Raw genomic sequence first — 27,725 nt, forward strand, 5'->3', positions numbered from 1 at the left:
TTGATATTCTCCCTCTGCCCCTCCCCCCTCAATAAAAATATATAAATTTTTAGAGAAGATTTACTTACTTGAGAGAGAGCACAAGGGAGAACACAAGCAGTGGGGAGGGGTAGAGGGAGCAGGGGGAAGCAGACCCCCCACCAAGCAGGGAGCCCAAAGTGGGGCTCAATCCCAGGACCCTGGGATCATGACCTGAGCTGAAAGCAGATGCTCAGCCAACCGAACCACCCAGGTGCCCCCCAAATAAATAAATCTTAAAGAAAAAAAAGGCAAGAAACTATCTGAAAGGTTTTAACTTAAAGATCCCAAGACAAAATAATTAGCTAATGATGTATTTATTTATTATTTTTAATGACATATTTTAAAGTGAAATCATAAGACTCAACATATTAACAAATTATCTTACGTACTGTGAACACTGTCCATGTTCAAAATGTTGACTACAGACTTCCACAAACTTTTCGAAAAACATAAATACTTTGGGTTTCATTTAGTTCCTCATATCTCTGCTTAATTCTAGACCTTCCCAGGGTTAAACTGCTATCTCATAAGGACATCATCTGCTTCAACATGGAATCCATCCATACCTTACAAAGGGCTCCGTCTTCTCACCTCGGTCCCCAAGATTCAAATTACGAGTTAGCTAATTCTCAAGTCCTCTGGCTTTTCCACTTCTCACGCAATCTGCCATTGACCAGAATTGATGACTGGTCACCGTCTGATAGTACTCTGAATTTTCTGTACACCCTTCCTTGATGACAGAGTCATAACTCCTAAGTACGTAGGACCTGTGATTGGCTTCTGCATCACCAAACCCCAGGGTCAGACTTGATAGGAGATGGCAGGCAAACAAGGGATGGGTCATGGAAGCAGATGAAAAACCAGGAGTGAGAAGTGTAACGGTAGAACAGAAGTCAAAGGAAAAGAGAATTTCAAAAAGGGAGGCAGCACCAATGTCAGTACTTTAAAATGCTACAACGGCAGTTTACAAGGTAAGGGGATGAAATGCGACTGCTAGTCTTTTTTTTTTTTTTTTTTTTAAGATTTTATTTACTTGAGACAGAGAGAACACATGAGCAGGAGTGGTGAGGGGCAGAGGGAGAGGGAGAAGCAGACTCCCTGCTGAGTGTGGAGCCGGACGTGGGGCTCAATCCCGGGATCCTGACCTGCACCGGAGTCAGATGCTTCATGGACTGAGCCACCCAGGTGCCCCACGATGGTTAGTCTCCATGGCCATACATTTAAATTTAAGATTTAAATGTTATCAGTGAAATTTTCATGTCACAATGAAGGTAGAAAACAAATAACCATAAATTACAAGTGAATTAAGTGAGAAAATGGGAACTGCATTTATTTATTTATTTATTTATTTATTTATTTATTTAGCGGGGGGACTGCATTTAAAGGCAGCAAGGAGTCAAGAATTCTTTAAGACTTTAAAATTTCACTTAATAACTTAACAAGGAAAGGGGGTGGGTAGCCAAAAAGGAAAGGAATGAGGTTCCGAGGAAGAGATGTCTGTTCTGTGCTAATTTTAATTAAAAAAAAAAATAAAAAGGTTTGAGTGTGTTTACCGAGGGTTGACTTCCTTTTTTTTGGGGGGGGGGTGTGGGGTGCGGAAGTAGGGAGTGCTAAAAGCTTAAAGATTTAGGACAGAGACGGCATTACTACTTGATGAAGCAATGTCCCAGAGGATGGAGGCTAAAAGTGAAGGAGTCCATGTGAAAAGGTTGACCTTGAACAGGAAAAGGAACACTTTATCCTCTGAGAATGGAGGGAATGAGGAAAGAATTGATAGCAAGGTAGATAGCTGGGAGGTCGGGGCGGGGCAGGCGCTGGCAGCTGGGCCAGCCAAGCTGCCTGAATCTGGGCCCCGTGGCCAGCCTGGCAGGGTGCACACAGCACACGGGTTCTGGGAACAGACTGATTCTGGGCTGGGATGGTGACAGCTCCAGAAATGGCCCAGTGGGGACCAGCAGAGCTTCTGGGTAAGGGAGCAGTTCATATTAATCACAGATCAGTGAAGAGATCCTAGATGTTTCTGCTCAGCGTTGGTGTCTGGGTTAAAGAAAATGAGACCAGAGGTTAAGACGTGCTCAAGAGCAGTCGTTAGCATCTCTTCAACTAGAGACTGGGTTTTTTCTTGGCTTCCAGAATTATGCTCCCCTCTTTTAAAACAAAAACAAAAACAAAAACATAATCCATTTTCTCCTCCACCTCTCTCCCTGGCTACCCTGTCCTCTTTCTTCCTGTTTCAATGTGCGTGTCATTTTCTCTGAAAAGCCTTCCCTGACCTCTCTCTCTCCCCTCCTGTCTGAATCAGATCCCACAAAGGCTGTTAGACGCCCCTTTCATCCTTCTTTTGTTGCACCACAGGATGAAATGTTAGTTTTATTTATGTGACTATTTCAGATACTGTAAGCCATATGAGGATAGGGACTCTATTTGTTCACCTTTGTATCTTGGTCAGCACATAGCTCAATGCCTAGCATGCAGTTAGCGCTCAATAAATACAACAAATGAGGGGTACCTGGGTGGCTTAGTCAGTTAAACGTCCAACACTTGACCTCAGCTCAGGTCTTGATCTCAGGGTCATCAGTGCAAGCCCTGCACTGGGCTCCATGCTGGGCATGAAGCCTACTTAAAAAAAAAAAAAAAAGATGATGAATGAATTTATATTCCAAGTGTCTGGTGTGGGAGCATGGGATTCCACAACGGTATTTGCCTGTTAAAGTTAACTTAACATTTGTGAAAAATGCACACTGTGGGGTTCCCAGGCAGGCTCACTTACACTTTCTCTGTAGGTCTGGCATCTGGGAAATGCTCAATACATATTTGATGAGCGATTAAGAATTTTTGCACTAATGGAATTTTAATTCCTTTAAGAAAACAAACATAGCTGCCTCCAAGTCACTCAAAAATTTTTTTTGAAAGATATTACCTAAACATTAAAAGCAACTTCTTTAAGAATAAACAAATTAGGGCACCTGGGTAGCTCAGTGGTTGAGCATCTGTCTGTGGCTCAGGGAGTGATCTTGGGGTCCCGGGATTGAATCCTGCATTGGGCTCCCCTCATGGAACCTGCTTCTCCCTCTGCCTGTGTCTCTGCCTCTCTCTGTGTGTCTCTCATGAATAAATACATAAAAACTTAAAAAAAGTAAAAAAATAAACAAATTAAAAAATTCCCCAACAGCGTCATTCAGAAAAAACACTAGAGCTCACCAGTAGTTTCTTAATAACTAGAGTGAAAATACTGATCATATAACTAAGGCAGCTTCTGGGAGAATATATGATTAGAAAACCCAATGCTTAATTTCTGAAGTTTCACACTTTTGAAGCATCTCAGAAACATCTTCTTAGATCCCACCTTGATACTACATGAACTCACCGATTTTTAGCACAGAAATTCATGGACTTGCAAACATTTAAAAAGAGAAAGCGTCACCAATGAATGCTTTGCCACTTTTCTCAGGAAAGGAAATTCGTGAACACATGCGCGAAGGTTAGTACCATACAGTAGGCAAATGTTTTTCCATGTCCCACCCAAAGCAAACAAATGAAAATGAAACTTCAGAGACAATTATAAAATAGCTCCAAATTTAAAGACACAGTATCCTTTTCTAGATTCGCCACAGGAGGAAAAACAACTCATTTGGAAGAATTTAAGACTAAGTTTTACATAAACGTGTGTGTATGTGGGGGGCGGGGAGGTGGTGAGTGTACAGAGTCTAAAAAAAAAATCAAACAGATGGTAATCAAAAAATGGAAATGCTTAAGATATGGAAAATGCTGAGTTGAAATAAATTAATAAAACACTGGAAAACAGGCTCACCAAATTTTTTTAATGGGAGCAGAATAGTTTCCGAAAGACAGGGGCCCATTTAGGTGATGAACACCAGATGCTGGGTGTAGTTCATTATAGACAAAAGTATTCTGATTAGCTTCAGGGGAGAAGGAGAAAAGGATTAGGCTCCAAAGGTGGGAAAGCCAAACACAGCCCTCCACAGCCTGCTGCAGGCGACTCCCCAACTGTCCCTAGATAACTCCTGGTCTAAGGACAAAGCAGTTCTCTATCCCCTCTCTGGTCACTGAATCCGGATCCAGAGTCATCTAGTTCACTGGGCCACCACCCTACACGGTGGACAATCGGAAATATTGCTCTGAACCCACAGTCAGGGCAGGGTCAGCTGTGCTTCCCGTAAGAGCCCCTGAGAGCCAGTCTATGAAAAGGGCCCTGAGAGCTGCAAAAAAAGGGCTCAGAAGACAGCTATGGGAAATCACTGACGTGATCGTCTCATTAAAGGAATCCTTGCACAGGGATGTCTTCTTCTCTGGAAAGTCCAGCACATGGGTGTGTTGTTGCAGGGGAGACGGGGACTCGTTGGCCCTCCCTAAACCCAAAGTCTGTTTTCCCAGCATGACCAATGAGGCAGTGAGGCTGAGTGTCCCTAACATGTTCTTCCTGTGGTGTATGTGTGTGTGCATGTGTGAGGGAGGGGGGAGCAGAGGCAGGGGGATTGTGGGTGTCCTTCTCCTTCTCAGGTTTCAGTGTGGCCTCTTGGGTCTGAAGTCTAAAGTCTATCCGTTGCTTTAATGGGTGTTTTTCAGAGTGTTGAGCATGACGCTGGACCCTGGCGGAGTCTGAGCACATCATTTACTGACGCACAGAGATTTATTTACTTGCCCGCCCAGTAAAAGCCAAGTTATTCACAGATGCAGTGTGTGCTAGAGAAGACTTAGCTTGTAGGAGAAAGAATTCTAGACCCAGAGTTAGCATATCCCTGGATTCCAGTCTTGGTTCTGTTATTAATTTAGGGCCATGTGAGTTTGGCCCAGCCATTAACCTCTCTGGGCTGCAGCGGCCTCGGAGGTGAAGTGGAGAGAGTGAATCAAATCACCACCAAGACCCTTTCTGGATCTAACACTCTGCGATGAACGTGGCCTGCGTGTTCAGAAGAGGGAGTGATCAATCTGGGATCAAATGATCAAGGGTTTTCATAACTGAAGCAGTGGAGTTTGTTCATTTTCTACAAAGCCTGGTTTCTCTGTTGTAAAAACCCTGGAGCACAGAAATGTCCAATGTAGATTGCAAAAGTCCCCAGTAAGCTTTGCCCCATGCATAAATACTGTTAACTGTTTGGAATTTTTTCTTCCAGATATTTTAACTATAAGTGCTACCTAGAATCGTTACTACTGGCTAAGTGCTAATTATAATAATTACTATCTGCGTTAAAATGGAACATCAAGTATATGTTTCTTCAACAAATTTTTATGAATTTAAAATTATGTCCTGGGTGTCTTTGCATCATGTCATCGTGTGCATCTCATTATTTTTTATTAGTGCAGGGTGTTGCATTGTGTCTCTAAGTTGTGCTTCATTGAGCCAACGCATATTGACGATGTATGAATTGTTTTTTCTTTTTTTATTATAAACACTGACTATAACCCTATAAAATTCCTTGTATACCCATGTTCTAAAATCCAATCTTGACACTGCCTGCCTTGCTTTCCATTTCTACCCATCACCAGGTCCTGGTGCTGTCATCTAGTATCTCCGGAAGCCGTGGCCTTCTCTCCATCTAAGTACCTCTGCTTGAATGAAGCGCAGGTCCAACAACATCTCCTGCAACCACAGCCCCTTCACGGGTCTTCTCTGTCCCCAACTCTGCAGCCAGAGAAGCAAATCTTATTACTTACAAGTTGAAAACCTTCAATAGTTTCTCACTGTTCTTAAGGCCACTGACTTAGAATGCTCTTATGGTCTATAATTTGCTCTAAGATATGTTGGCATAGACTCTGGGATGCATGAGTGTGTTTTACATCTGCACCCTAGAATGTACGTTGGTTGCCCCAGTCAGGAACATGCGTGTCAGAGGTCCTTTGTGAGAATGTTCTCACAAGGGCTGCAGTCCAGAGGTGGTTTCTGCAGGTAGGTTAGCTTCCTTATCTCCAATCAACACAAAGGACTTTATTAATTAGAATATGGATGTTAGAAGCTATTTTTCACTAGGGAAATCACTCTTGTAGGAGATTTACAGATGGGTTGTAAAGAGTGGAGGCATCCCCATTCATGCACCACCACGGTAGATGGTAGATCCAGGCAACTGCACCCTCCCAGGGGGTTCCCAGTACTTGTTTCTGAAAAATGACTGACTAGTGGGCCAGCTCAAAGGAATCTTGCTGCTTAAGTTAAACTCTGAGGTTAGCCAACCTTGCCTGTAGGAGAGTGTCCCCTTTGCCTCTACTGAACTTCCCGTGAGATAGAGAAATCAAAGGAATGGAAGCAGGGACTTCACCGTGCCTACACAACAGGCTGCCCGATTGTTCCGATTCCTGCTTACTGATCAGTGTTGGAAGGTGGGGCTGAAATGAGCCTGAGATTTGCTTTTGGACCACGTGGGAGGCTGTGAGGATGAAGACCTTTACCCCCCACTCAACTCTAGATAGTGGCGGTTTCAACACCCACCCCCAAACCCCTAAATAAATAGGAAGGATCACATCAGGAGAAGTCAGGTTATGTATGGCATGTGGCCTACCAGGCCCTGCACCATCCACGTCCTGCCTGCCTCTCCTGGGACCCCTTGAGCTCAGGACATCTCTAGGAACACGGCTTCCCTCTGGACCCATGACCATGCTGGTCCCTCTGCTCCCCCCCGTGGCTCCTCTGCCTGCTGAGGTCTCACCCTCGGGTCTCACCTGGATGTGCTTCCTCAGGGAAGCCCTTCCTGCCTCTCAGCCCAGGTCACAGCTCCCATCTCACCCCTGGCGGCACCCAGGACCTTTCTCCCTGCCGTCCACACAGGAACATAGCCTGATAGTTCTGTGCGGCTATCACATTGGTAGCCGTGAGATTGTGTCCGTGTCTGTTTTGTTCACCCTTGTATCCCCACCAGCTGGCACAGCCTCTGCACACATTTGCCTAATAGTAGGGCATTTCGATTTTTGTCCACACAGCAGTTGTAGAGGGCAAAAAAAAAAAAAAGCTTTTTATGGCACTAGGTTCACTAACTGGAGCAGGCCCTCTACAGTGAAAACACTTTACAATGAAGTTCTTAAAATAATCCAATCAAACTCACAAGGCAAAGGATGCACAATATATAAAATAGCAAAGGTGAGGCAATGGCCTTCTCTTTTAAATACTATAAATGCTAACTTTGTTATTTTGAAAATCCTTTATGGTGGGCAGCCCTGGTGGCTCAGTGGGTTTAGCGTCGCCTCCAGCCCAGGGCGTGATCATGGAGACCCGGGATCGAGTCCCGCATCGGGCTCCCTGCATGGAGCCTGCTTCTCCTTCTGCCTGTGTGTCTGCCTCTTTCTCTGTGTGTCTCTAGGAATAAATAAATAAAATGTTTAAAAAAAGAAAAAAGAAAATCCTTTATGGAAATGAAAAAGTTGTCATCTTCATGCCTCACTTTGCCCTCTTTTAGGTTCCTTTAGTCTTGGCACTGACAGGCTGAGCATTTCAGCATGTACCCAGGCTCTGCTTTCTCAAAGAAGTCCACCTTTGTCTCCTCAAATGAAGTCCTTGGCCCCCACCCGACTTCCCGCGAATACAAACATGGAACTGTGACTACATTTCCCCCCAACCCCCAAGGTCTCTATATGCTTGAGGTACAGAGAGCATTTAAAACAGACCCTGGACAGACATTTAGGCAGATGATTTTATACTAAGGAAGGTGAAATATCCAGTTAGAAGTTCAGGGCAAATCCTAGGTGGTTAAAGTCTGAAGTCTGCTCTCACTTGGTGTGGCTTTTATCAAAGGTAATGATGTTGTGACCCATGGGCCACCTGATGGCCTCCCCCAGGCCCATCCTTCCCATCCATTCCATACCCCATGGTGCTGCTCTGGCCCAAACTTCACATTTTACATTTGAGAAAAGTGGAGGCCACGGGCTGAGAATCAGAGTTATCAGACATTTACGAAGTGGGGACACATGCTTGGAGAAACACTCAGCTTCCCAGTTTTACAGATAAGGATGCTGAAAGCCGAAAGCCAGGGCGATTGAATGGAATTCCTGAGGTCCCACATCGAATGGCAGCATTGGCATTCAAGGCTGATGACAGTCCCGCCCTCGTTCTGGTCCCTTCTGGGCAGGGGGGTCGCATCTTTTACTCCTCCAAGACTCACTCAGAGAGAACAAGCTCACCAAATGGCTTAGGGATGGAAGAAAATCGAACCCCAGCTCCCAGTTTCTTTTCAGAGGATCCCACATAAACTCAGTAGATGGTAAACACTTGCAAACAGAAGTGAGTAAAGATATTTAATGGGACCAAACATGCATATGATGCTGTCATCTGTGTTTAAGGGGATGATTCTGATGATTTCTGACTTATAGGCAGGCGGGTACATTGCCTCACCGGCCACACCTGCCATTAGGGGCCCTGCAAAGGGCGCGGGTGGCAGATTCTTGACTTCTTGTTTGTTTGCTCGTTCTGCTTTTTGTTCGTCTAATTAACCCTTATGGAGCAACTGCCTGCCAAGGGTGCAATTTCAGTAATTTTACTTTCTCTAAAGATATCTCAGCTTTTTTTTTTGGATTACATAAAAGTCACACTCCTTTTGCTCCCGTTAGAACTTTGAATTATTAAAAGACAACCCTCTAGCTTTCTCCACACCAGCGGGCTGTGGCCTTGTTTCAGGTTCTCTTCCCCAGAGCCCCAACTCAGCCCTATACTTCAGCACCACGGAAACACTAGCCTTTTAGCTCTGAAAAGAGAAAAGTGTCACATCAGTAATGGAGACTGAGCTTAAAGTGGGGGAGGATCAGGCCTCTGTCAGAGATCTCATGAGGCTGGACCTGTGCCTGGGTCGCTGTGTTGCGCCGAAGCTTTTACTATGTCCACTTCTAGAATGTTTGGCTTCCTTCACCAAAACCAGATCCTGGTGGGGATCATAAAACCTGTCCCGTCAAGTTCAAAAGAGAATGCAGATAAATTGCACTTTGTAAACTAAATCTTGACTCTCTAGCCAATTAACTCTCTTTTATGATTCTTTCTAGAAACGACTGCAGCAGTAACTGAGTCTTGTTATGTGCTAGATAGCCAGCAAATGGGGATTCAGACCCAGGTCATCTTGATTTTAAAATGTGAGCTCTCCCAACTTCCCCCGCCCCCAGGATGCCCAGCGGAGGCTGGGGAACACAAAAGGGAGAGGAATTGCTTTGAAGTCTTTTAGTCAAAGAGGGCAGGGCTGGTGGGGGTGGGATGGGGTGAAGCCCAGGGTTCCTGCCCTTGCTCTGCCTCCGACTTGCAGGGTAGCCCTAAACAGGGTGCTTTCTCTCCCCAGGCCTCGGTTTTCTTCTCCATAAAACCAGGTGTTTGGATCAGTGAAGCCCCTCTCCAGGTCAGGATTCTGTAACCTATAGACATTCTCAGAGCCTTAGAGCTTAAGAAAATAGGCTTAAAAATTTACTTGGAAAAAAATACAGATCTTTTTATCACTCAAAGAATCAGAGGAAAAGGTTGCAATATTACATCATCTATAATATGATAACATGTTATTATATTTAAATAATATAAATAAATATAATACGTCATTTGTTGCCACTGGAACCAACGTAGGGGTTCAACTCGATAAGGAAAGCAGATAACGGAGGAAATGTTTTTATGAGGCATTTTTAAGTTTCCATGAAATAATTACTTCAAAATCGCCAACATAAACTTTCGAACATCTGAGTTAGGCACAGTGTCTATGAAAAAAAAAGAAAAAAAAGAATGCAAACCGCAAAGCAAAAATTGATCAGTTTGATAATTTCCTCCAAAGACCAGATAGAAAACCTGCAGAGCGCTTTCCTCCAAAGACCTTCCCTGCAGGTCCGTCAGAAGACTCAGCTTGAAGTCAGCAGACCTGAGTTCAAGTCCTGACTGAGTGACATTGCCACCTCTCACTGTCCTAAACTATGAAAGGGGCATGATAATCTTGTCTCTGAAGATGTCATGGGGTAGATCTAATAAACTGAACAACTATTTGAAGAACTGTTTCATTATAACTAATTGCCAAAAAAAAAAATTCTTTCACTATATAGAGGGAATTGACAGGGGATACAGATTTGGAACTTCGTTTGAACTGCTTCTTAGCCAAAGTTGAAAAACTGCTACAGCTCAAAGGAGTGAAAACAAACAAACAGAAAACCAAAACAACCATTAACACCCAAAAGCATCTTCTTTTTCAGGAGTAAAGAAGGCAGAGGTGACACCCCAGCCTAAAGTGTGGGAAACACAGTTGAGAACTGGGCAGTTCAGAACCATCTTCACTTCCCCTTTTTTTTTTCTTTCCTCAGAATCCAAGTTGGCATCAAGTCTTGGGGGATGTGCTTTGCTTCTCAGACTTTACTGTACTTAGGAATCGTCTGGGGATCTTGTTAAAATGATTCAACAGATGTGAGGTAGCAGCAAACCTGTATTTCTAACCAGCCATTCCACTGGTCCATGGACACCCTCTGAGTAGCAAAGCTCTTGGCTTATTGGGAAAAAAAAAATGGTGGAGGGTTGTTTTTGGAGAGGGGCAGACATGGGTCTGAATGCCATCTTTATCAGCTCTTAAGTGTGTGACCTTGGGTGAACAACTACATCTGTAGAGTGGGACTAATACCTATTTTATATAATAGATAGGAGGACCCTTTGAGATATTAACAGATATGGTTCTTTTCTAATTTGTCTTTCCCTTGGCTCCCGTACACTCATTATCTTGTCCTCTATTACTCTTCTCTGATGATCCAGTTGGCTTATTTAATCTGAATCTTATTAAGTAGCTTCTGTGCACATGCACACACACCATACATTCTTTGAGGGCATTATCGTCTCTGATTTTATTTCGTTTAGCACGTAAATCAAGCAAAAGTATCCTTAAAGTTAAATTCTGTTTATACACATCCCTGAATTGCACGATAATACCATCCTTCCCCATCCTTCCCTCAGCATCATGCAGAGAGGCAGAGCTGTGTCGTGCTTACAAACATGGGCTTTGGCTCAGGTCTGAGTAACAGAGCTGGTTCTCGACCGTGCCACCTGCATTTCCTGCCTAACTCAGACTGGCATGTCTGGGTTTCAGTTTCTTCACCTGTAAAATAGGATTTCTGCTTTAACCTCAAGGGTTGTTGGGAAAATGAAGTCAGTTAAGTTATGCAAAGTGCTTAGACAATGTGGTAGATTGCAAACATGACAATTCCCCACCCTTCCTGTCAAAAGGTGGGCTTTTGGAGGAGAAGCAAACTCTGTTTCCCTTTCAGCCTCAAGGAGCATTGCCTCCGGGCTCCCTCTTCCAACCATGCTGAGCCAACACATGAGCAAGCCCAGGTGGCCTGCCCGATGACGGGAGGCGTGTGGCCCTGCTGTTCCGGGCTGATTTGGCTGATGGTCAGCCAATACTTAAGGGCAGGGCTGCCTTGTGATCACAGGTACATAAGGGAGTCCGACAAGGTGAGCGGAGTCACCAGGCCCCAATTGCTGACCCACAGAGTCATAGACTAAGTAAAGACTAGTCATTTTAAGCCACCACGCTTTGGGCTGGTTTGTTATATAGCAATAGATCATTGATACTCTATGCAAGTACCTTTCCCCCAAAATTTCGTAACAGCCCCCTTTATGGAGGAATTACTTACATGGAGCGATAAACCTTTGCTATGTTGGCTTTGTTGTTTAGGAGCTGGGTGTGACTACATTTTACACTTATCGTAATGGCCTTATGCAGAATCTGGAAGTGTGCCTCCTTGCTGTGGACCAGGCACCCACACAGCCAAGCTCATTAGGAGTCCAAAGAGAAATAATTACATGTATGTGCTGGTGGCAGTCTAAGCATGTGGCTCTTAACAACTCTTTACGGGTGCATGAAGACCTCACTTCATCGTTAGGTTGCCATAGTCTAGAGGACTGAAGCTGTTGGCTGTCTGGTCAGAGGGATAATGCTTCCCAGCCACGACGTGCAGACCCACTCTTTATCACCCGTAAATGATCCAAAGGATATACTCAATTATCGAATGGAAGGAAAAAGACTTAGCACCCAAGTCAAAAGAAATGTCCAAACTCTAAAGTTTGACTCTGGGACTCAGAAGCAAGTGAATCACAAATAAATCCAAATATATGTTGTATGACAATGCTATGCATGTAATAGTGACGGAGGTGTCACAGGCACTCTGTGCCTCCTGCGCACTGCTGGCGTGCGCCGCGACAATGGCACTTCTGCACACACAGCAGAGGCTTCTCCGTGACACACGGCAGGCTGTGTTGTGGCTGATTTAAACAGGAGGCCGTTCTACTGTCCACTAGTATTACAGCTACACAGTTAAGAGTCAGGGTGTTTTTACTCCCAGAAGGAGTCAAGCTAAATCAGAGAACGTGTATTACGACACAAGGGTGACAGTTTATCCTAACTTGGCCTTCAGATGTACATATTTAGGTCTGCGTGAAGCAGCACTGGGTTGTTGGAAGTGTGAACTATACTTGGCTCATTCTTTATCAACACCTTTCTCCGTGAGAGAAACAAAGGATGTGCCGCCCGAGTGTGGCAACAGTAGGAGGTAACGTGCTGTGATGACACACTCATCACGGCTCACACTTACCTGCCTGCCGCAAGTGTATTTTGAAATGCCACAGAAATCAACTTCAGATACTTCAGTCACCCAATATTTTCTGTGACATGATGTCCTAAATACCTTTGCCCCACTAAGTATCTTTAGAATCAATTTACTTCTCACTCTTCTCTCCTGTGGAGTTTTACAGCAGCTGTCTTGCTGGTATCTTTCCCACTTCAGTCTTCTCATTGCGGCCAGAGAGAACTTTCTAAGAAACAGATCTCTCCGCTTAAACCCCTCCAATGGTTTATCTGAAGACTGTAAGATCCCTGGAGGCAAGGACGGTGTCCCTGGCACCTCGCTGAGTGTGGCGTCTGAAATCTCTGACCTTACAAACGTGCTGTCTCCAAGGTCAGGGATCAGTTTCATTTCAGAGAGCCACGCGTACACTGAACAGGATGGGGTTCACTGCACAGGGTACAATTCGAGACCTCTTCCCCTTTCTTTTACTATTTGCTGCAGTTCAGGGGCATCTTTCCTAAGATGTTTGAGGACACTGAACTAGTATTTTGAGTCAAGTATCTGCTTCAGGACACACATTCATCTGATGGCTACATTACACTTTAGGGTCATTAAAAATTTTTTTTAAAAGACTTTATTTATGAGACACACAGAGAAAGGCAGAGACATAGAGGAGAAGCAGGCTCCCTGTGAAGAGTCCAATGTGGGACTCGATCCTGGGACTCCAGGATCACGTGCCGAGCCAGAGGTAGATGCTCAAACACTAAGCCACCGAGGCCTCCCAAGGGTCATTTTTAAAAAAGATTGTATTTATTTGAGAGAGAGAGAGAGTGAGCGAGTGAGCATGCACGCAAGTAGGGTGAGAGGGAGAAGCAGGCTCCCCGCTGTGCAGGGAGCCCAACTCCGGGCTTGATCCCAGGACCCCAAGATCATGACCTGAGCCAAAGGCAGATGCTAACTGTCCCAGCCCCCCCCCCCAGGCACCCCAGGATAGAGTTATCTTGATGATATATGGTCCTTCTGAAGATTCCAAACTCTAATGGAACAGGAAGGTGAAAAAGCTGCGAGTAGATAACAGATTCCACTTTCATGTTATTCTCTTAAAACAGCTTTCAGGCGGTAACCACACTAGGAAAGGCTACAAATGGGTGACCCATCGGACCTGCAGATGGGTGAAGGCTCAGGTCTATCCTTCCCTAGGAGGAGGCTACCAACTCTTCTCATCATCTAGAAAGTCTACCTGCAACCAGATAATCTAATGAAAAAAAAAAAAAAAAAAGGACAGGCAGGAGCTAGGTATTATTTAACCAAGACCTCAAAAGAGCCCAAGAGTCATCGGAAATATTGTGAAACTAAGGGAATTTGCGAGTCCAGGTAGAAGAAACCCAGCTACCGGGAGGCCGGTATTCAATTATCTGGAAACTGGAGTCCCTTCCAAGCAGCACAGTACAAGGGCTCTTGGTGACATGCAACTTTTTGACTGGATTTGAATCCAGATGTGCAAACGCTCTTAGAACATAGCTAAGACTGGTCACATTTGTCTTTAGATGTCACTGGATACTGAAATCTTTAGAACCATTAAGGACCAGGCCCTGGAGCCAGGGGCCAGGAGACAGGCACTTATCACACACTTGCTGAACGGAGGGAGCAAAGAAGAGAAACCCAAACCCTGCCTTCCCGTATTCACGTCTTCTCCATTTCTGTTCTGTGCTCAAGGCAGCTGCCTCTAACTGATTCTTCACATGTTAGGGAAGTACAAAGAACCCCAGAGTCCTGCTTACCCTTGAGGGCTTCAAAGTACTGTTTCAAAGACCTGCCTCATGACCGCTGAGGTGTTCTATAGGTACCGGCGTTTCACATCCGAACCTTTAACTTCTGTCTCCTTAAAATATTAGTAACTGGAGGATTAGATGTGGGAATAAATAGAATTGATTGTGTTGAAAAGCAGCCACCACTCTCTATTTCCTTCTGGTTCAGCTCTCAGACGTTTCTCAGCTTTCCTACAGCACCGCTCCTCACGACAGCTTGGGTACAGCCACCCAGGACGTTCCTAAGCCATGGTGCGAATTGCCGCCAGGAATACAGTGAATGAAAAAATAAAACACACTATTCTTTGATGAATAGTGAGCCACCTCATGCAACGCTGGCTTCCTCTAAATTCACGAGGCAAAAAGTCTACACCACAACGGAAAAGAAAACGCACTAAGTTACTAAGGAGAGTTTTGGGTTTTGTCTTGAAGGTTAATTACAGTCCTGGAAGGGGGAGGGGAAGTCCCACTGATGTTGACATCTGGAAAAAGTCTTCAGTGGTGGTTTGTGAAAAATCTCACCTCATCAGGGCGGCCAAGGTCAAATGCGACCCAAGCAATCGACCTGGGGGATGCTGGCCTAATTAGTAAATATTCAGCAAACAGTTTGTGACCATTTAACAGTCTGCACCTGGCACGCTCTTTCCACACGTGCCGCTTCCCAGCGCCGCACCCGCCCCACCGCGACCCGGGGCGCAGCACCCCAACCCAGCCGGAGCCAACCCCGGCACCCAAGGACGTTTCAAAGCAACAGCGGCGGTCAACATTCCATTTCCGTTTTATTCGAAAACGCTCAGATGTTTACAGATGGGGGGCGGGGGGGGGGAGGAGGCACTTAGAAATAAGGGTGGAGATCTCTCTCTCTCTCTCTCTCTCACTCTCTCTCACTCTTTTTTTTAGGGGGTAAATCTCTTGCAAGTTTGCCCAACGCACGTTCTCAGGGGCTGTTGAAAGTTCATTAATTAGGGATTTAAAACCCAAACTGTCTCCTACAGCGCGGGGATGCCAAGCTCTCCAAAGTGTCCGCGTCTGGACTTGGGGGGGGGAGGGGTCGTACAGGTCCCGCCCGCCCCCGTCCCCGCCCCCGCCCCCGTCCCGTGCCTTTGTTGAATTCCGTAACTTTTCCCAAGTACTCACACTGGGAACTGCCTCACCCCCCGCAACCTTTTATTTTTTCCAGCCATAAGGAAGTAAAGAACTAAAAACGACCCGCGAGAGAAGTCGGGGCACGGAAGCCCCAACGCGGAGCTGGGCGGGAGGCAAGCCCGCGGCCAGGATGGGGGGCGCGTCCCTACCTGGGGCCGGGCGGGGTGGGGGGGGGCGCGTCCCTACTTGGACCAAGGCACGGGGCAGGGGCGGGGGCGCGTCCCTACCTGGGGCCCGGCGGGGAGGGCCGGGGGCGCGTCCCTACTTGGACCAAGGCACGGGGCAGGGGCGGGGGGGGGCGCGTCCCTACCTGGGGCCCGGCGGGGAGGGCGGGGGGCGCGTCCCTACTTGGACCAAGGCACGGGGCAGGGGCGGGGGGAGCGCGTCCCTACCTGGGGCCCGGCGCGGGGTAGGGGGGGGCGCGTCCCTACTTGGACCAAGGCACGGGGCAGGGGCGGGGGCGCGTCCCTACCTGGGGGCGGAGGCCGGTTGTTGGCGGAGGGTGGGGGGGCGCGTCCCTGCCTGGGACCCACGCGCGGGGCGGGGGCGGGGGCGGGGGCGCGTCCCTACCTGGGGCCGGGCGGCGGCGGCGGCGGCTGCGGCGGGGTCGCGGCGCCCATGGCTTCGCCGGCCTCGGGCGGCCGCGCCGGGAAACGCCAGCGGCTCAGCGCCGCCCGGAGCCCGCCGCGCTCGCAGCGGCCGCCCCGCCGCCGTCATTGGGCCTGCGCGTCACGTGGCGCGGCCCCGGGCGAGCCTCCCCGGCACGCGTAACCCTTTACCTGCGCGCCCCGAGCCGGGGCCCCCAGCCGGCCGGTCCCCCCGCCCCCCCCGCCCCCCCCGTCCCCCGGGCCCCGGGCGCGCTCGGCCTCGGGGCAGCCACGGCAGGTGGGCAGGTGGGCAGGTGGGCAGGTGGGCAGGTGGCCCGCCCGGGGACCGCCTCGGCGTCCGCGTGTGCGCCCCGCTGCAGGGACACGGGAGTCCCTGGGATCCGGGCGTCACGCGGGGCCCGATCCGTGAACGCGAGCCGAGCTGTGCCCCCCGCGGCCGCACGTCGCTGTCCTCGCCCCCCCGCCCCCCCCGTTCCCGCCGCGCTGCCCACCCCGCATCTGCCCCCGGGAAGCCGCACGCACCGGCCTGCACCCTGGAGACCCGGGGGCGCCCCGCGGGGTTCCCCCCCCCCCCCCCCCCGGCCAGCGGCACCCGGAGCTCGCGCACCTCGGCGGGCGGAGAGCGGCGGCTTCACCCGAAGGACGACTTAGCCGTCGCGACCTCGTGCCACCGTGCGCCCCAGGAAAGTTGGCAGGGACGGGAAAATGTGTTGAGCAACTGCGCCCCCTAGCTCGCCCTGCTGCCTCCCCGCAGGTGACCCAGGGGAGTCCCGGTGAAGCAGGCGCCGCCGGGCGGGACGGGACGGGACAGTCTTCCTTAGAGACCCGCGTGCTGTCCTTGATTTTTAATGTGTCCATTTTAGTGATTCCAGCGCCATTCACGCCTTTGTCCTGCCTTATGGGAGAAGACTCAATGTTTTTTTTTTTTTTTTCGGAAGACTCATTTTTAAAGATTCTTGTCCTTCGTGTAGTAGCTGCATGCTTTAAACCATAGGCGTAGAGGGAACTTCTATTTTACATCATTGTCTGATAAAACCCTTTGTCACAATAAGGGATCCTCATGTCCAGCTTCTAGTGGCCGCCTCAGTAATGTCCACCGAATATTGGTACGTTTATCAGTTAAGTTACTCTGACCAAAAAAAGACCTTGGTATTTATCTTAGGTATTGAAGTGTAGTTCCCAGGCTAGCAGAATCAGCTTGATCTGGAGGGATACAGTAAAAAGGCAGATTTTAGGGGCTCCACCCTAGACATACGGATTCTGAAATAGTTGGGGTTCCGGAGGGTGAAGTAATCTGTGTTTGAACAGAGGATGCACGCTCCAGTCTGAGAACCACTGCTCTGCCTATGCTCAAGCAGCTGGCTGAGTTACCTTCATCTATCAAAGGCGGATTCTGCAAAGCCAGAGGTGGTGGTGTTCTTGGTCATCTTAAATTGGGTGCCATATAATTTGTCGCATTGATAACGCTGAAACGAAACCCTCCGATAGGTCCCTATACGTGTAATCTGTACTTTCTGCAGATCATGTGGAATGCCAGGCGGAGCTCTGAAGGGACCCTTATTAAAAATAGGGAAGAAAACCCTATGGTTTCTTGATGCATGTGGGAGTGAAACACCGTGATTCAGTTAGGTTTGAGGTGTGTTCCTGTTTTCATTGGCATAGAAATCGTTCCCAACCGAAGAGTCACGGAAAAGAGGAAAAGTAATTTGAGTGGATTTGTCAATGTAGTTCTAAATCTGCCAATAAGGTTCTTAAAAAAAAAAAAAAGACCCACAGTTTAAAAAAGTTTATGGTATCGGCTTACATTATAACCAAAAAAAGAATCATCTTAGGCATTTTAGACTTTTGAGAAAGAGATGAAGGCGTAGGTTCTTTGCTTTGAGCTACAATTCCTCCCCTGGGTGGCTAGCACATTTCCAGTTGCCTGCACGGATGTCTTTACTTTTGAACTCTCTAGGTCCAAATTTATTTTAGTATTTCCTTCATTTTCATCTCCTAACCTATTCATTTTACATCTGCGATTCTCCCCTCCGCCAAGTTGCAGTTGGAGCTGGAATTATGTGGGTTCTCCCTTGCTCATCACACAGCTTTGTCAGTTCAGCCCTGAGATCATACCTCTTCTTAGCATCCTCTGTGCTGCTGTCCTAAGATCAAGATCTTCTATCTATCTCAGATCGTTACCATAGTTTCGTTACTGGTCCCCAGCTTCTGGTCTTCTGACATGACCAGTTCTGGTCCCCATCTCCGATCCATCTGACGTGAGTTTGAGTTTTCCAAAATACCATTTCAACTAGGCCTTTCCCCTTCTCAAAAAACTTTCCCATGATTCCCTGTTACAGAGTGAAGTTTAATTGTATGTATATATGTACATGTAATACAATGTATTTAAATAACCTCTAAATAACCTTAAATAACCATGGCCTTAAGACCAAGAGTCACATGCTCTACTGGCTGAGCCAGCCAGGAGCCCCCAGAATAAAGTTTAAAAAGCCAACATGGCATCGGAGGTCATCCACAGTATATGTTGACTCTCCCTGATTCCCTGTTTGTGCTCACACAAACATTTCGCTTCACCTGAAATGTCTTTTTGACCTTTTCGATAGCTAAGTTTCTGTCCTTCAAGTCTCCTCCGCTGTCACCTCCTCCTGGCCATTCTTTCTGAATCCCAGTTCGAGTTAATTGCTCCTCGGGAAAGTATTCTCAGCACCTGCGTTTCACTTTTATTAACAACTTTTTTTTTTTTTTCTTTTCTCTAATTGAGTTGTGTCTCCTTTAGATTCAGGGGTTGTGCATGACTAACGTTTAGATCATCCTAGGGCATAAAGCCTGATGCCTTGGACAAAGCAAACCCATGGTATTTGTTGCGTCCTTGCCCCTAGGAAAGAAGATTACTTACGTTTGTTAAACAGCAAACTCCATGTATATGACATGCTTTTATGCAAACAATGACAATCCACTCCTCTGCGTGTTCTCCGAACTGAAAGAGAAGGTTTAACCTTCAACCTAAAGGACTTAGATTAGGATCCAAGAAGGAATTCCCAGCATGGAGAGTGGAATTAAGGACCATTTTCAAGGGGGGTAAATTCTCAGCAGAAATAGGTCTCAGCCACACGAAGATGAAACCAGGTAGATCATTTCTTCAATTTTTTTCTTACTGCCTTGATTTTAAGTTTCTCTGAGAATGATTGTTTGTGAAACTCGATACAGAGTTTCATCTGATTGTTTCCTAGTTATCATCACTTAAGCTCTTCATTGCTAACTTGTTTAAAATAATTTTTGCAAGTGTGTATGTGTGTGTGTGTGTGTGGGAGGTGTGTGTGTGGGGGGATTCTCAGTTCCCAGAGGCAAGAAATGGGAAAAGGTGCCCATGGGAAGATTCCCCCTTGGTCCTGCCCTCTCACCGCGAGGGAGTTTATGAGTGGGATGACTCCTTGGTTATCATTCTTCCCATCTCAGCCCCAAGCCCCAGAAGGAAGCACTCTGTCCTTACACATAGAACTCATTTCCTGTCTGTTTTCCTGTGAAGACTGTGAAATCCTAGAAGGCACAAGCTACTTTACTAATCTTTGCATCTAGCAAAATGCATGACCAAATAACTACTTGCTGAATGAATCCATCAACAGTTGTGGTATACCTGAAAGCACTGGGAGTTTGCAAAGACCTCTAGTGCTCTCCAGAGCCTAGCCTGGTCTCTCATCTACAAGTTGGAAAACATTTTATAGGCCATTATGAGTAAGTGCCTACTGGATACTCAATGCTATATTTTATGTGCTTTGGAAAAGGTAACAAAAACCACATTGATAGTGTATTGAAATCCTGTTCAGCTATTCCCCCTGGATCTCTGTTTTTAGTTTTTTTACATCTATAAATTTGGAATACTGAAAGTACCAACCTCATAAGGCTTTAGAGGAGATTAAATGGCTTAGTGCACCCCAAGCTCCAAAAAAGAGAGTCTGGTGTACAGTAAGCATGAACAATTACTATTATTATTATTACTAAAAACTCTATACTTGCAAAAGAGAGGGAAGAAAAACTCCACACAAATCTAAGTAGTTTATCTTTTATTCATACAAACAATACATACACAAGACTGTACATCCTTTGAAGACTGCAATAATTTTCTAGTGTAACAACTCTGTAACAAAATTTAACTAAATGTAACATTTATGAAAATATAAATCTCTGATTGGGTAATTCTTCCCAACAATACAAAGTTTACATAAAAACATTCAATATGAGCTATCAGTTGCAAACAAGTTAGGAAAAATCATTCAAGTCACTTGTTAAACTCTATGGGCTGTTACATAGAATATTCACACACTACATTTAATCCATCTAGGCATTTAATTCTTAGAAATGTGCGGCATGGGGGTCCAAGTGATAACGACAGGAATAGGAATGTGTCACATCAGAAGAGCTAAAAAGAAAAAGAAAAAAAAAAAAAAGCATTGACTCATACAATCAGCTCTGATCTCTACGTGGGCTGAGGCTTCTCTGGGCTACCCCCTTTCTGGCTGGTAGCTACATTAGGAGGAACATACTGAAAAAAAAGTCCTCCTCCACGGAGGGAGGTCTTTGTCTGAATCCCATCTCTGTACGCTTACACGTCAAAGTGCTTTCCAAAGTGACATGCAATGAGCTCGGATTCCCTTTGGATTAGATCGCTCGGCTTCTCCCATTAGCAAAAACAATCAAGATGTCACTGTCTTTTTTTTTTCCCCTCCCCTTGCCCCCCAACATCCCTAAAAGGGCTATGGCAAAAGATATCACTACCTTGGTTTTGCAGTTTCCAAAAAACAATCCAGTGGGGAGGCTAACGATGGGCCTGCGGATACGGGATGAGTGGGTGGTGGAGCCGGGCTGAGAGCACACGTCGGTTCCTCGGTCGTTATTCTGCTGCCACAAGTCACTACTGTCACTTGGAAACCGAACCAAAGCAAACCCAAACCACCGCTACAGACAGATACCTTTTGAAAAGTCATCCAAGGCCATGCCATGTGGAGGATATGAAAGGGAGAAAATCATTTTCCCCCTTTTGGGATGTGACATTTTCTTTTCATTAGGTGAGTGGCCCTTAAAAAGTATTTCGTGCCATTTCACAGCTTCTGCTTGGAAACGGCCGAGACTATAAAAGGCTCCTAAGAGCCCTCCAGCAGAAAGGGTGACGGAGGAAGAAGCATACATATGGTGTGGGGAAGTAAGAAAGTGATTACAAACAGGGACGATAAAGAACCTTTGGACACCCTTAAGATTTATGGAGTATTTTAGCACAAAGACAGGCATATTCAGTTTGTCCCCGAGTATTTGGTCATCTGTCTGCATTTTACATAGGAAAGAAGAGGAGTGAGAGTAAGGCAAATGTCTCCAGTATTTCATAGATGGTGTGTCAAGAAAGCTTTCTTTCTCTCAAGATTTACCGCAGGGATTTAGGAAAAAATGTATGCTTCCATACAACGGACTGAATAGCCCAGACACTCATTAGTACGGTGATGGAAATGAACAGATGTCTTGACCAAATCTGTAATGCCCTTTCTGTAATTCCGCTCTACGCCCAGCACAGATAGGCATTTCGAAAAGACATGAAACGATTGTGGCTTCTTATCGAATGTGTTCTTTCGCAGCCCAGGAAGTTGGTTAAAAATCCCATGTTCCGTTATACAGAGACCCTTTGCATGCAACTGTCCCAACTGTATTGCAACGAAAGCTGACTGCGTGCTCAGTAGCCCTAGGAGAGGGGCACTTCGGTTTCATGCCCGGTCCAGTTCGTGGCCTCACCTTCCACGTCCTTTCTCCTGGGAAACTGGGGGTACACGGGGGCATTTTTGTTACGTGGTTTTGCACCTTTTGACCTTCCATCCGCACACTGGGTTTACACAGTTATCAGGATTGTAAAATGTAAGGAGAGATTAAGGCTGTGTTTACGTCCGGCCACATGATCATCGGAGGTCAAACAGCTCTGTGTGTTCACAATTTCAAACGATTTCTGTAGCGCTAATTCCAGCCCAAGGGGTCTGCATATAGTTCTAGCCTCTGTCATCTGAACGAGTTACGCTGCTGCCTCCCGCACAGCTAATTTAGAAAAGATCCTCTAGCTTCCAGTTGACGTAGCCAGTTAAACACCATTTTTAGAGACTCTCTGCCAAGGCGTCATTCGTGGATTAACTTTGATGGAAAGAGCAAACTCCAAACCAATTTCACATTTCTGTGTTTTCGACCAGCATGGTAACAGTGGAACTCCAGCATCTTTCCCGTCCTTTAAGAAATGAGGACTTTATCATTTGGGACTCAAAAGGTACTTTCTTTTTTTTTTTTTTTTCCTTTTGTACGTGTATCGTGCATGTCCAGTGAACAGGAGGAAAGTTTCGTCAGTTGTCAGGGGTGTAGCTATGGCCCCTGGATTCCAGGGCAGAGCACACCCGGTCATAGCAGGGATTGTGTTTCTTGGACGGTGTCGCCTCATTGGGCTCAGTGGAGTCACTCACCGTGATGGGACTGTCTCTTGCAAAGACCTCGGTCGACTCCCTCCATAAGCAATCCACAGACATTTTAAAGCAGTAACTACTACACTTTGGCCTGGATGCCTGTGTCGCGTTGTTGAAAATTTGTCTGCTGTTTGAAGTGGCAATTTTAATTTTCAGCGCAGCATCTACGCGGTCTACCACCGTGTATATCCCTATACTCCCGTCGTCAAAACCCACTATGATGTTCAGGTGCCTCTGTGAGAGGGCGAGAAAAGTTGGTGTTTTGTACAGGGAGCAAGCACCGATATTTTTGCCATCAGCCAGTCTCATGACAATTAAACTGGATATTGCACCGTTTTCGTCCTCTTCCTCCCCGTTTCGGAAACAAATGTACACCAGGTAGCGACCATCTCGAGACAGCCTCTGCCTCCAGATGACCCCGGAGGCGTGAACCACCCGTAATTTACCGCTGTGTAAATCCAGCACATTGATATTTTCATCTCCCCTGGATATAATGCCTAGCTTTCCGTTGGGAGAAATTTCAAAATCCTCCAGATTTTTCAAGAAGTTGTTTGGAAGTTGCACCCGGCGACAGATGACCTCATCGGTCAGACTCCAGATATTCACCGTCTCGGCCGATGTGATAAACACAATGATGTCAGGACAGTCAGGGATCAATTTAAAATTTACGATGGTGGTGCCATCTTCACAGCAAAATTTCTTGGTGATGCTTCCTGTCCAGAGACTGACTGCCAGCACTTTGCTTTTGGTCATTCCCACCACGAAGGTGTTTGCTGAGGTTATAAAGGCATTCTGCAGGGTGGTCAAGATGTTGCAGACCCTGTGGCCTGTGGCCAGTCTCCAAACCCTGGAGGCATTCTCCTCGCAGAGGGAGACCACAAACTGGTCGTTGTGTGTAATGAGCAGCTGAGATATTCTCTGCCCGTTGATTCGGAAGAGGTTCTCGCCGCTGCTGGTGTGCCAGACATACTGGCTGCTTTTGTCATCTGATGTCACCATGACATCTCCAGAGGACGTCAGCACGCAGTGCTCGACTATTCCCTCATGCTTAAAGACTGCCTCAAGGAACCCGCTGCTGAAGTTCCACTTGTGGACACAATCCGAGCCATCGAGGGAATAAATGATTTCCCCTCTAGCGGGTAACACCAGACTTTGGATGGGTTTCCCAGTCTTATCTATGTTGGACATGGCCGTGATTATATCTATATCCCAGATGGAAAGAACACCACTGGTTGACAAAGATAGCAGCATATTGTGGTGACTGGACTTCACGAGCTTGACTATGGTACCTGAGATCTCCTGTAAGCTCGCCATGCATTGTCCTGTGTCCCGCCTCCAAAAAAACACAGCTGAGGTATTTTCCATGGTGGCGATGATGCAGTCACCGTTCTTGGACAGCACGGCAGAGATGAAGCGTTCGTTGTGCTTGGCTCTGAACTTCTCCGCCACCTTCCACATGCCGGTATCTAGGAGCTCAATGCTGAGGGCCTTACAGATCAGAATCGCGTGTTGGTCCTCCGACAGTTCAATGCTGACCACCTCGCTGTCCTCTCTTCGGCAGTCAAAGTCATCGGTCAACTGGGGGTTGGAAATGTCCTCGGTATTCCAAACAGAAAGGCTCCCCTCACTGTCTACCATGACCATTTCTTGAGCCGTGTCCAAGATTAGAAGGAACTTCACAAACCCCCCCGAAAATTCAGAGGTCACCGTACATAACTTTTCCCCACTCCCTAAATGAAATATGGTGGTGGTGTTCAGGTACTGTCCGCAGAAGGCATACATGCCATCCAGAGAGCACTGGACACAGGTCACTTCGTACCAGCAGTGGAACTGGTAAAGAGGCCAGCCGTAGAGCAGATCGATGACGGTGACGTCTTTGCTGGCTTCGAGCCACGCGAGGGCATGGTTGGCGGACAGCGTGAATCCGTTGATGTAGGTGGAGCCGCTTCCGTGCTTGGTCCCTTTGATCTCCACTTCAGACAGAAGACAAGAATTGACGTTGTCGTAGATCAGCAAGGTGTTATTGGTCGTAGCCACCACGAGGTACTTCTCGTCGCTGGTGAGCTTCATGCCCAGGATGACGGACTGGGCCGTGGTGATCTGCCTGAGGAGTTGGCGGCTTTCCACGTCCCACGTGCTGATGGAGCCGTTTTCTAGAGCTGTGAGGACGGTACTGGGGTTACAGGTAGGCAGGATCTCGGTGACATGCAGGTGGCTCGAGGACAAAGGGAGGCGCTCCGGGCTGTAGGTCACGTCCATGGATGAATGCAATGGCACGATGGAGCAATACTTGGGCCCGTCTTTGTCACATTCCAAAAGGAGGTGTCTGAGTTTGGGCAGGGAACTCACGACAGGCAGCAGTCTCTGTTGAAGCTCTGCTGAAAGGGAGCCGGGGAACGCCGTGACCTTGTTTTTGATGCCACGGAGGGTGCTGGCCAGGAACTTCAGCTCCTTCTCTTGCGAGTAGTTGTAAGCCAGCTCGATGTCGGAGAGCACTTTGTCGAACTGGCCGATTTTGATCATGGTGTAAAGCCAGCTGAAGTTCATGATGATCCCATACAGCAGGTCATCCGTTTTTCCACACCTCGTCAGGTGGTGTAGGAGCTCAGACATTTTGCGATGATTGACGAAAAAGATGTCAGGCTCCAGTGGATTACACTGGAAAACCCAGGGCTGGTCTGGAGCCTGCCGGTCAAAGGAGGCCTGTTCCATGAAGTGCTTCTCTTCCTCAAGCAAGCTTCTGCTCTCCAAGTCAAGGCAGCCATTCAAGTACGGGTCTTCGAGGCAGAAAGCTTTCCTCCTGCCCCCTGACCAGACTCCCAGAAAGTAATCTGCCAGGATGGTGTGCATTTCACGCAGGTCGCCGTCGTCCTGCAGATACAACTTCTGAGCTATGAGCTGCAGGTGTCTATTGGCCCAGACCAGGAGTGTGACGTTCTTCACGTGTCTTTCTATTAAGTATCCGCTGAGACCCTCCTTGAGCCTCGCGATGTACAGATAAGGTACTCGCAGGGGATTGCTGGGCCGAGCGTTCCCATTGAGCTCATTCATAACACTGTTGTCTAGGGCCAACACGTCCTCCAGCTCCATTTCGCTCAAACCCATTTTGGCCATGGTGATGTACCCGAGAGCCCTGGAGACCAGTTTCTGGCCACACTTCTTCTCCAAGGACCAAAATAGCTGCTCTATGCTTTCGTGAACCGTGACACAGAGGGAGGATTCATCGACGTCTTTGTGAGATCTCCAATGTCTCACTTCCCTGAAGGTCAGGTTCACAAACATGGGCAGCGTGCACTTGGAGAATGCGTTGTTCACGTAAATCTGCTGGCCCGACGTGACCTTCCTTTTGACCCGCAGCAGCTGGTGTTTGAGGACCTGGCTGCACATTTTCCTGTCCCGGGGAATCAGCTCGATGTAGTTGGCTTCTTCATGGATAAGGCACCTCAGTTTCTGCAGGATCCCGTGTCTGTTGGGCAGTGTGGACAGGACTATTCGTACGAAGCGGGGAAGGTGAGCGGGGAGCCACCAAAGCTTCCTGGCCTCGTCACTCTCTGAGAGCTGCTCTAGGGCATCAAATATTATTATTAGAGGTCTCTGCAACGAAGACTCATTCAAAAGGTTTATAAATAAGTCACGGAGGTCATGGATCTTCTTAGGGTAGCTTTGAACCAGACACCGATAGTTGACTGCCAATTGTTCACAAACGCTTAGAAGGAGAGTCTTAAGGTCAGTGCTCATGTCTGTGGTTCCTAGAAATCTCACGACAACCACTGGGTCAGATTCGGGTCCTGTGTCTTCCTGTAGCCAGCCGTAAGCCTAAAACATAAAGGTAGTGTTTAGAATGGTAATACATATTCACGTGGTTGCGTACAACAGCATCTCCTCTCTCCAGAGGTCAGGCTCCTGGTATCCTTGACCATCCAGGAAGTGGCCTAGAACCATGAAATGGGAAAACCTGAGAAGATCAAAGAGCTGTCACAAAGCTCATGCACTAAAATCTATAGGGGAGACCCTCAGGATCACTCTACTCCAGGTAATAAAATGGTGACAATAATATTATTCAATCCCAAGGCTTAGCTTGTTATATTCCAAAAGTTACAAAGGATTTCGCAAATGATAAATCTGCAGACCCAGTATGGTCAGTTTTTCGTCAGTGTATTCTATTTCCTGGCATGGTTGTTGGCACACAGTAGATGCTTAGTGAGTATTTGTTTAATGAATAGATTAAATAGTGATTTACATATTCTATTGGGTCAAATATCTTCACTAATTGAAATCACACAAGGCTGATCAAATTCCTAGTTAATTAGAATGTGATAAAAATAGTACTAAAATACTGACTATAATCCTTAATGATTCAGAGGCATTTTATTATATTGTGATGCTATAGGGTCATCTCTATGATTATTTATCATTGTCATAAAAATCTATATAATGTTGGCTAACGTTTTTGTTAAGCTTTGCATTTTTAACAGACAGCTCACTATTTATATTTATAAATAGTTATCAGTTCTCACATTATCTCTCTGTAGGGCAGGTAGGATGATGTATCATTTAACAGAAGAGGAAACCAGCCCAGGCTGGATAAATGACTTGCTCAGAGTTAAGCAATTACCAAGAGACAAAGCTGGAGGTTTTTTTGTTTTTTCAAATTGTAGAGGTAAGGAGATAACATATGTGAGTGGGCTGCTAAATTTAGTACTTCTCTGGCCACAAAGGCAAGGACAAGAAGGGATATGATCAAAGTATAAAAAATGTCCCAAAGTCTAATTTTAGGGAGATGATGTCTTTCAGTAATCCTTGGAATTCACCAAGGATACTGCTTAGGAGGGGACGTATTTTATACATGAGGAAGTAAGTTTATGAAACTTGGTTCCTCAAGATGTGGTTCAGGTTAAGATCTGAGTAAATTTAGAAAAAAAAAAAGTATGGATGTCAGTTTCAGAATGAACTATTAAGGAAAATAAGCAATTTGCTGTTTAGCCCCAACCTCTGAAGTCCATATGGAGGAAGATAATCCTGCCATCCTTCTACGACTGTCCTTCAGTGGCAAATCAGAAACAGAACACAATATTTTGTCCCTATGTAGGTTGCTTATGATGATTATATGTATTGTCCGCTCTCCTCCTAGTCACACATTCTTGAACGTG

General features: G+C 46.7%; 2 protein-coding genes across 13 annotated transcripts in view; both read right to left on the minus strand.

Moving 5' to 3' along the window:
• PGCKA1 (PDCD10 and GCKIII kinases associated 1) overlaps positions 1 to 16,786 on the minus strand; it is an 86,613-nt gene extending 69,827 nt beyond the window's left edge. For 4 of the 11 annotated variants that reach the window (XM_072807754.1, XM_072807798.1, XM_072807746.1 and 1 more), the window contains exon 1: positions 16,056 to 16,161. The gene's annotated coding sequence lies outside the window, so the exon portion shown is untranslated. Of the gene's footprint in view, positions 1 to 587; positions 2,289 to 14,312; positions 15,098 to 15,957; positions 16,026 to 16,055; positions 16,162 to 16,700 lie in introns of those variants that run through there. The other 7 variants (XM_072807791.1, XM_072807766.1, XM_072807797.1 and 4 more) reach the window with 7 other exon arrangements.
• A 3,353-nt stretch (positions 16,787 to 20,139) lies between these two features.
• Positions 20,140 to 27,725, minus strand: part of NWD2 (NACHT and WD repeat domain containing 2) — a 174,902-nt gene continuing 167,316 nt past the window's right edge. Inside the window, exons 7-8 of one of the 2 annotated variants that reach the window (XR_012021925.1) lie at positions 20,867 to 26,391; positions 20,140 to 20,510 (exon numbers count right to left, since the gene is read on the minus strand). Coding sequence is in view for 1 of the 2 variants with exons in the window: in XM_072807816.1 (XP_072663917.1) it covers positions 22,459 to 26,391 (3,933 nt within the window). In the remaining variant the exon portion in view is untranslated. Of the gene's footprint in view, positions 26,392 to 27,725 lie in introns of both variants that reach the window. The other variant, XM_072807816.1, reaches the window with a different exon arrangement.

Source organism: Canis lupus, chromosome 2, assembly GCF_048164855.1.
Source record: "Canis lupus baileyi chromosome 2, mCanLup2.hap1, whole genome shotgun sequence".
Lineage (NCBI taxonomy): Eukaryota > Metazoa > Chordata > Mammalia > Carnivora > Canidae > Canis > Canis lupus.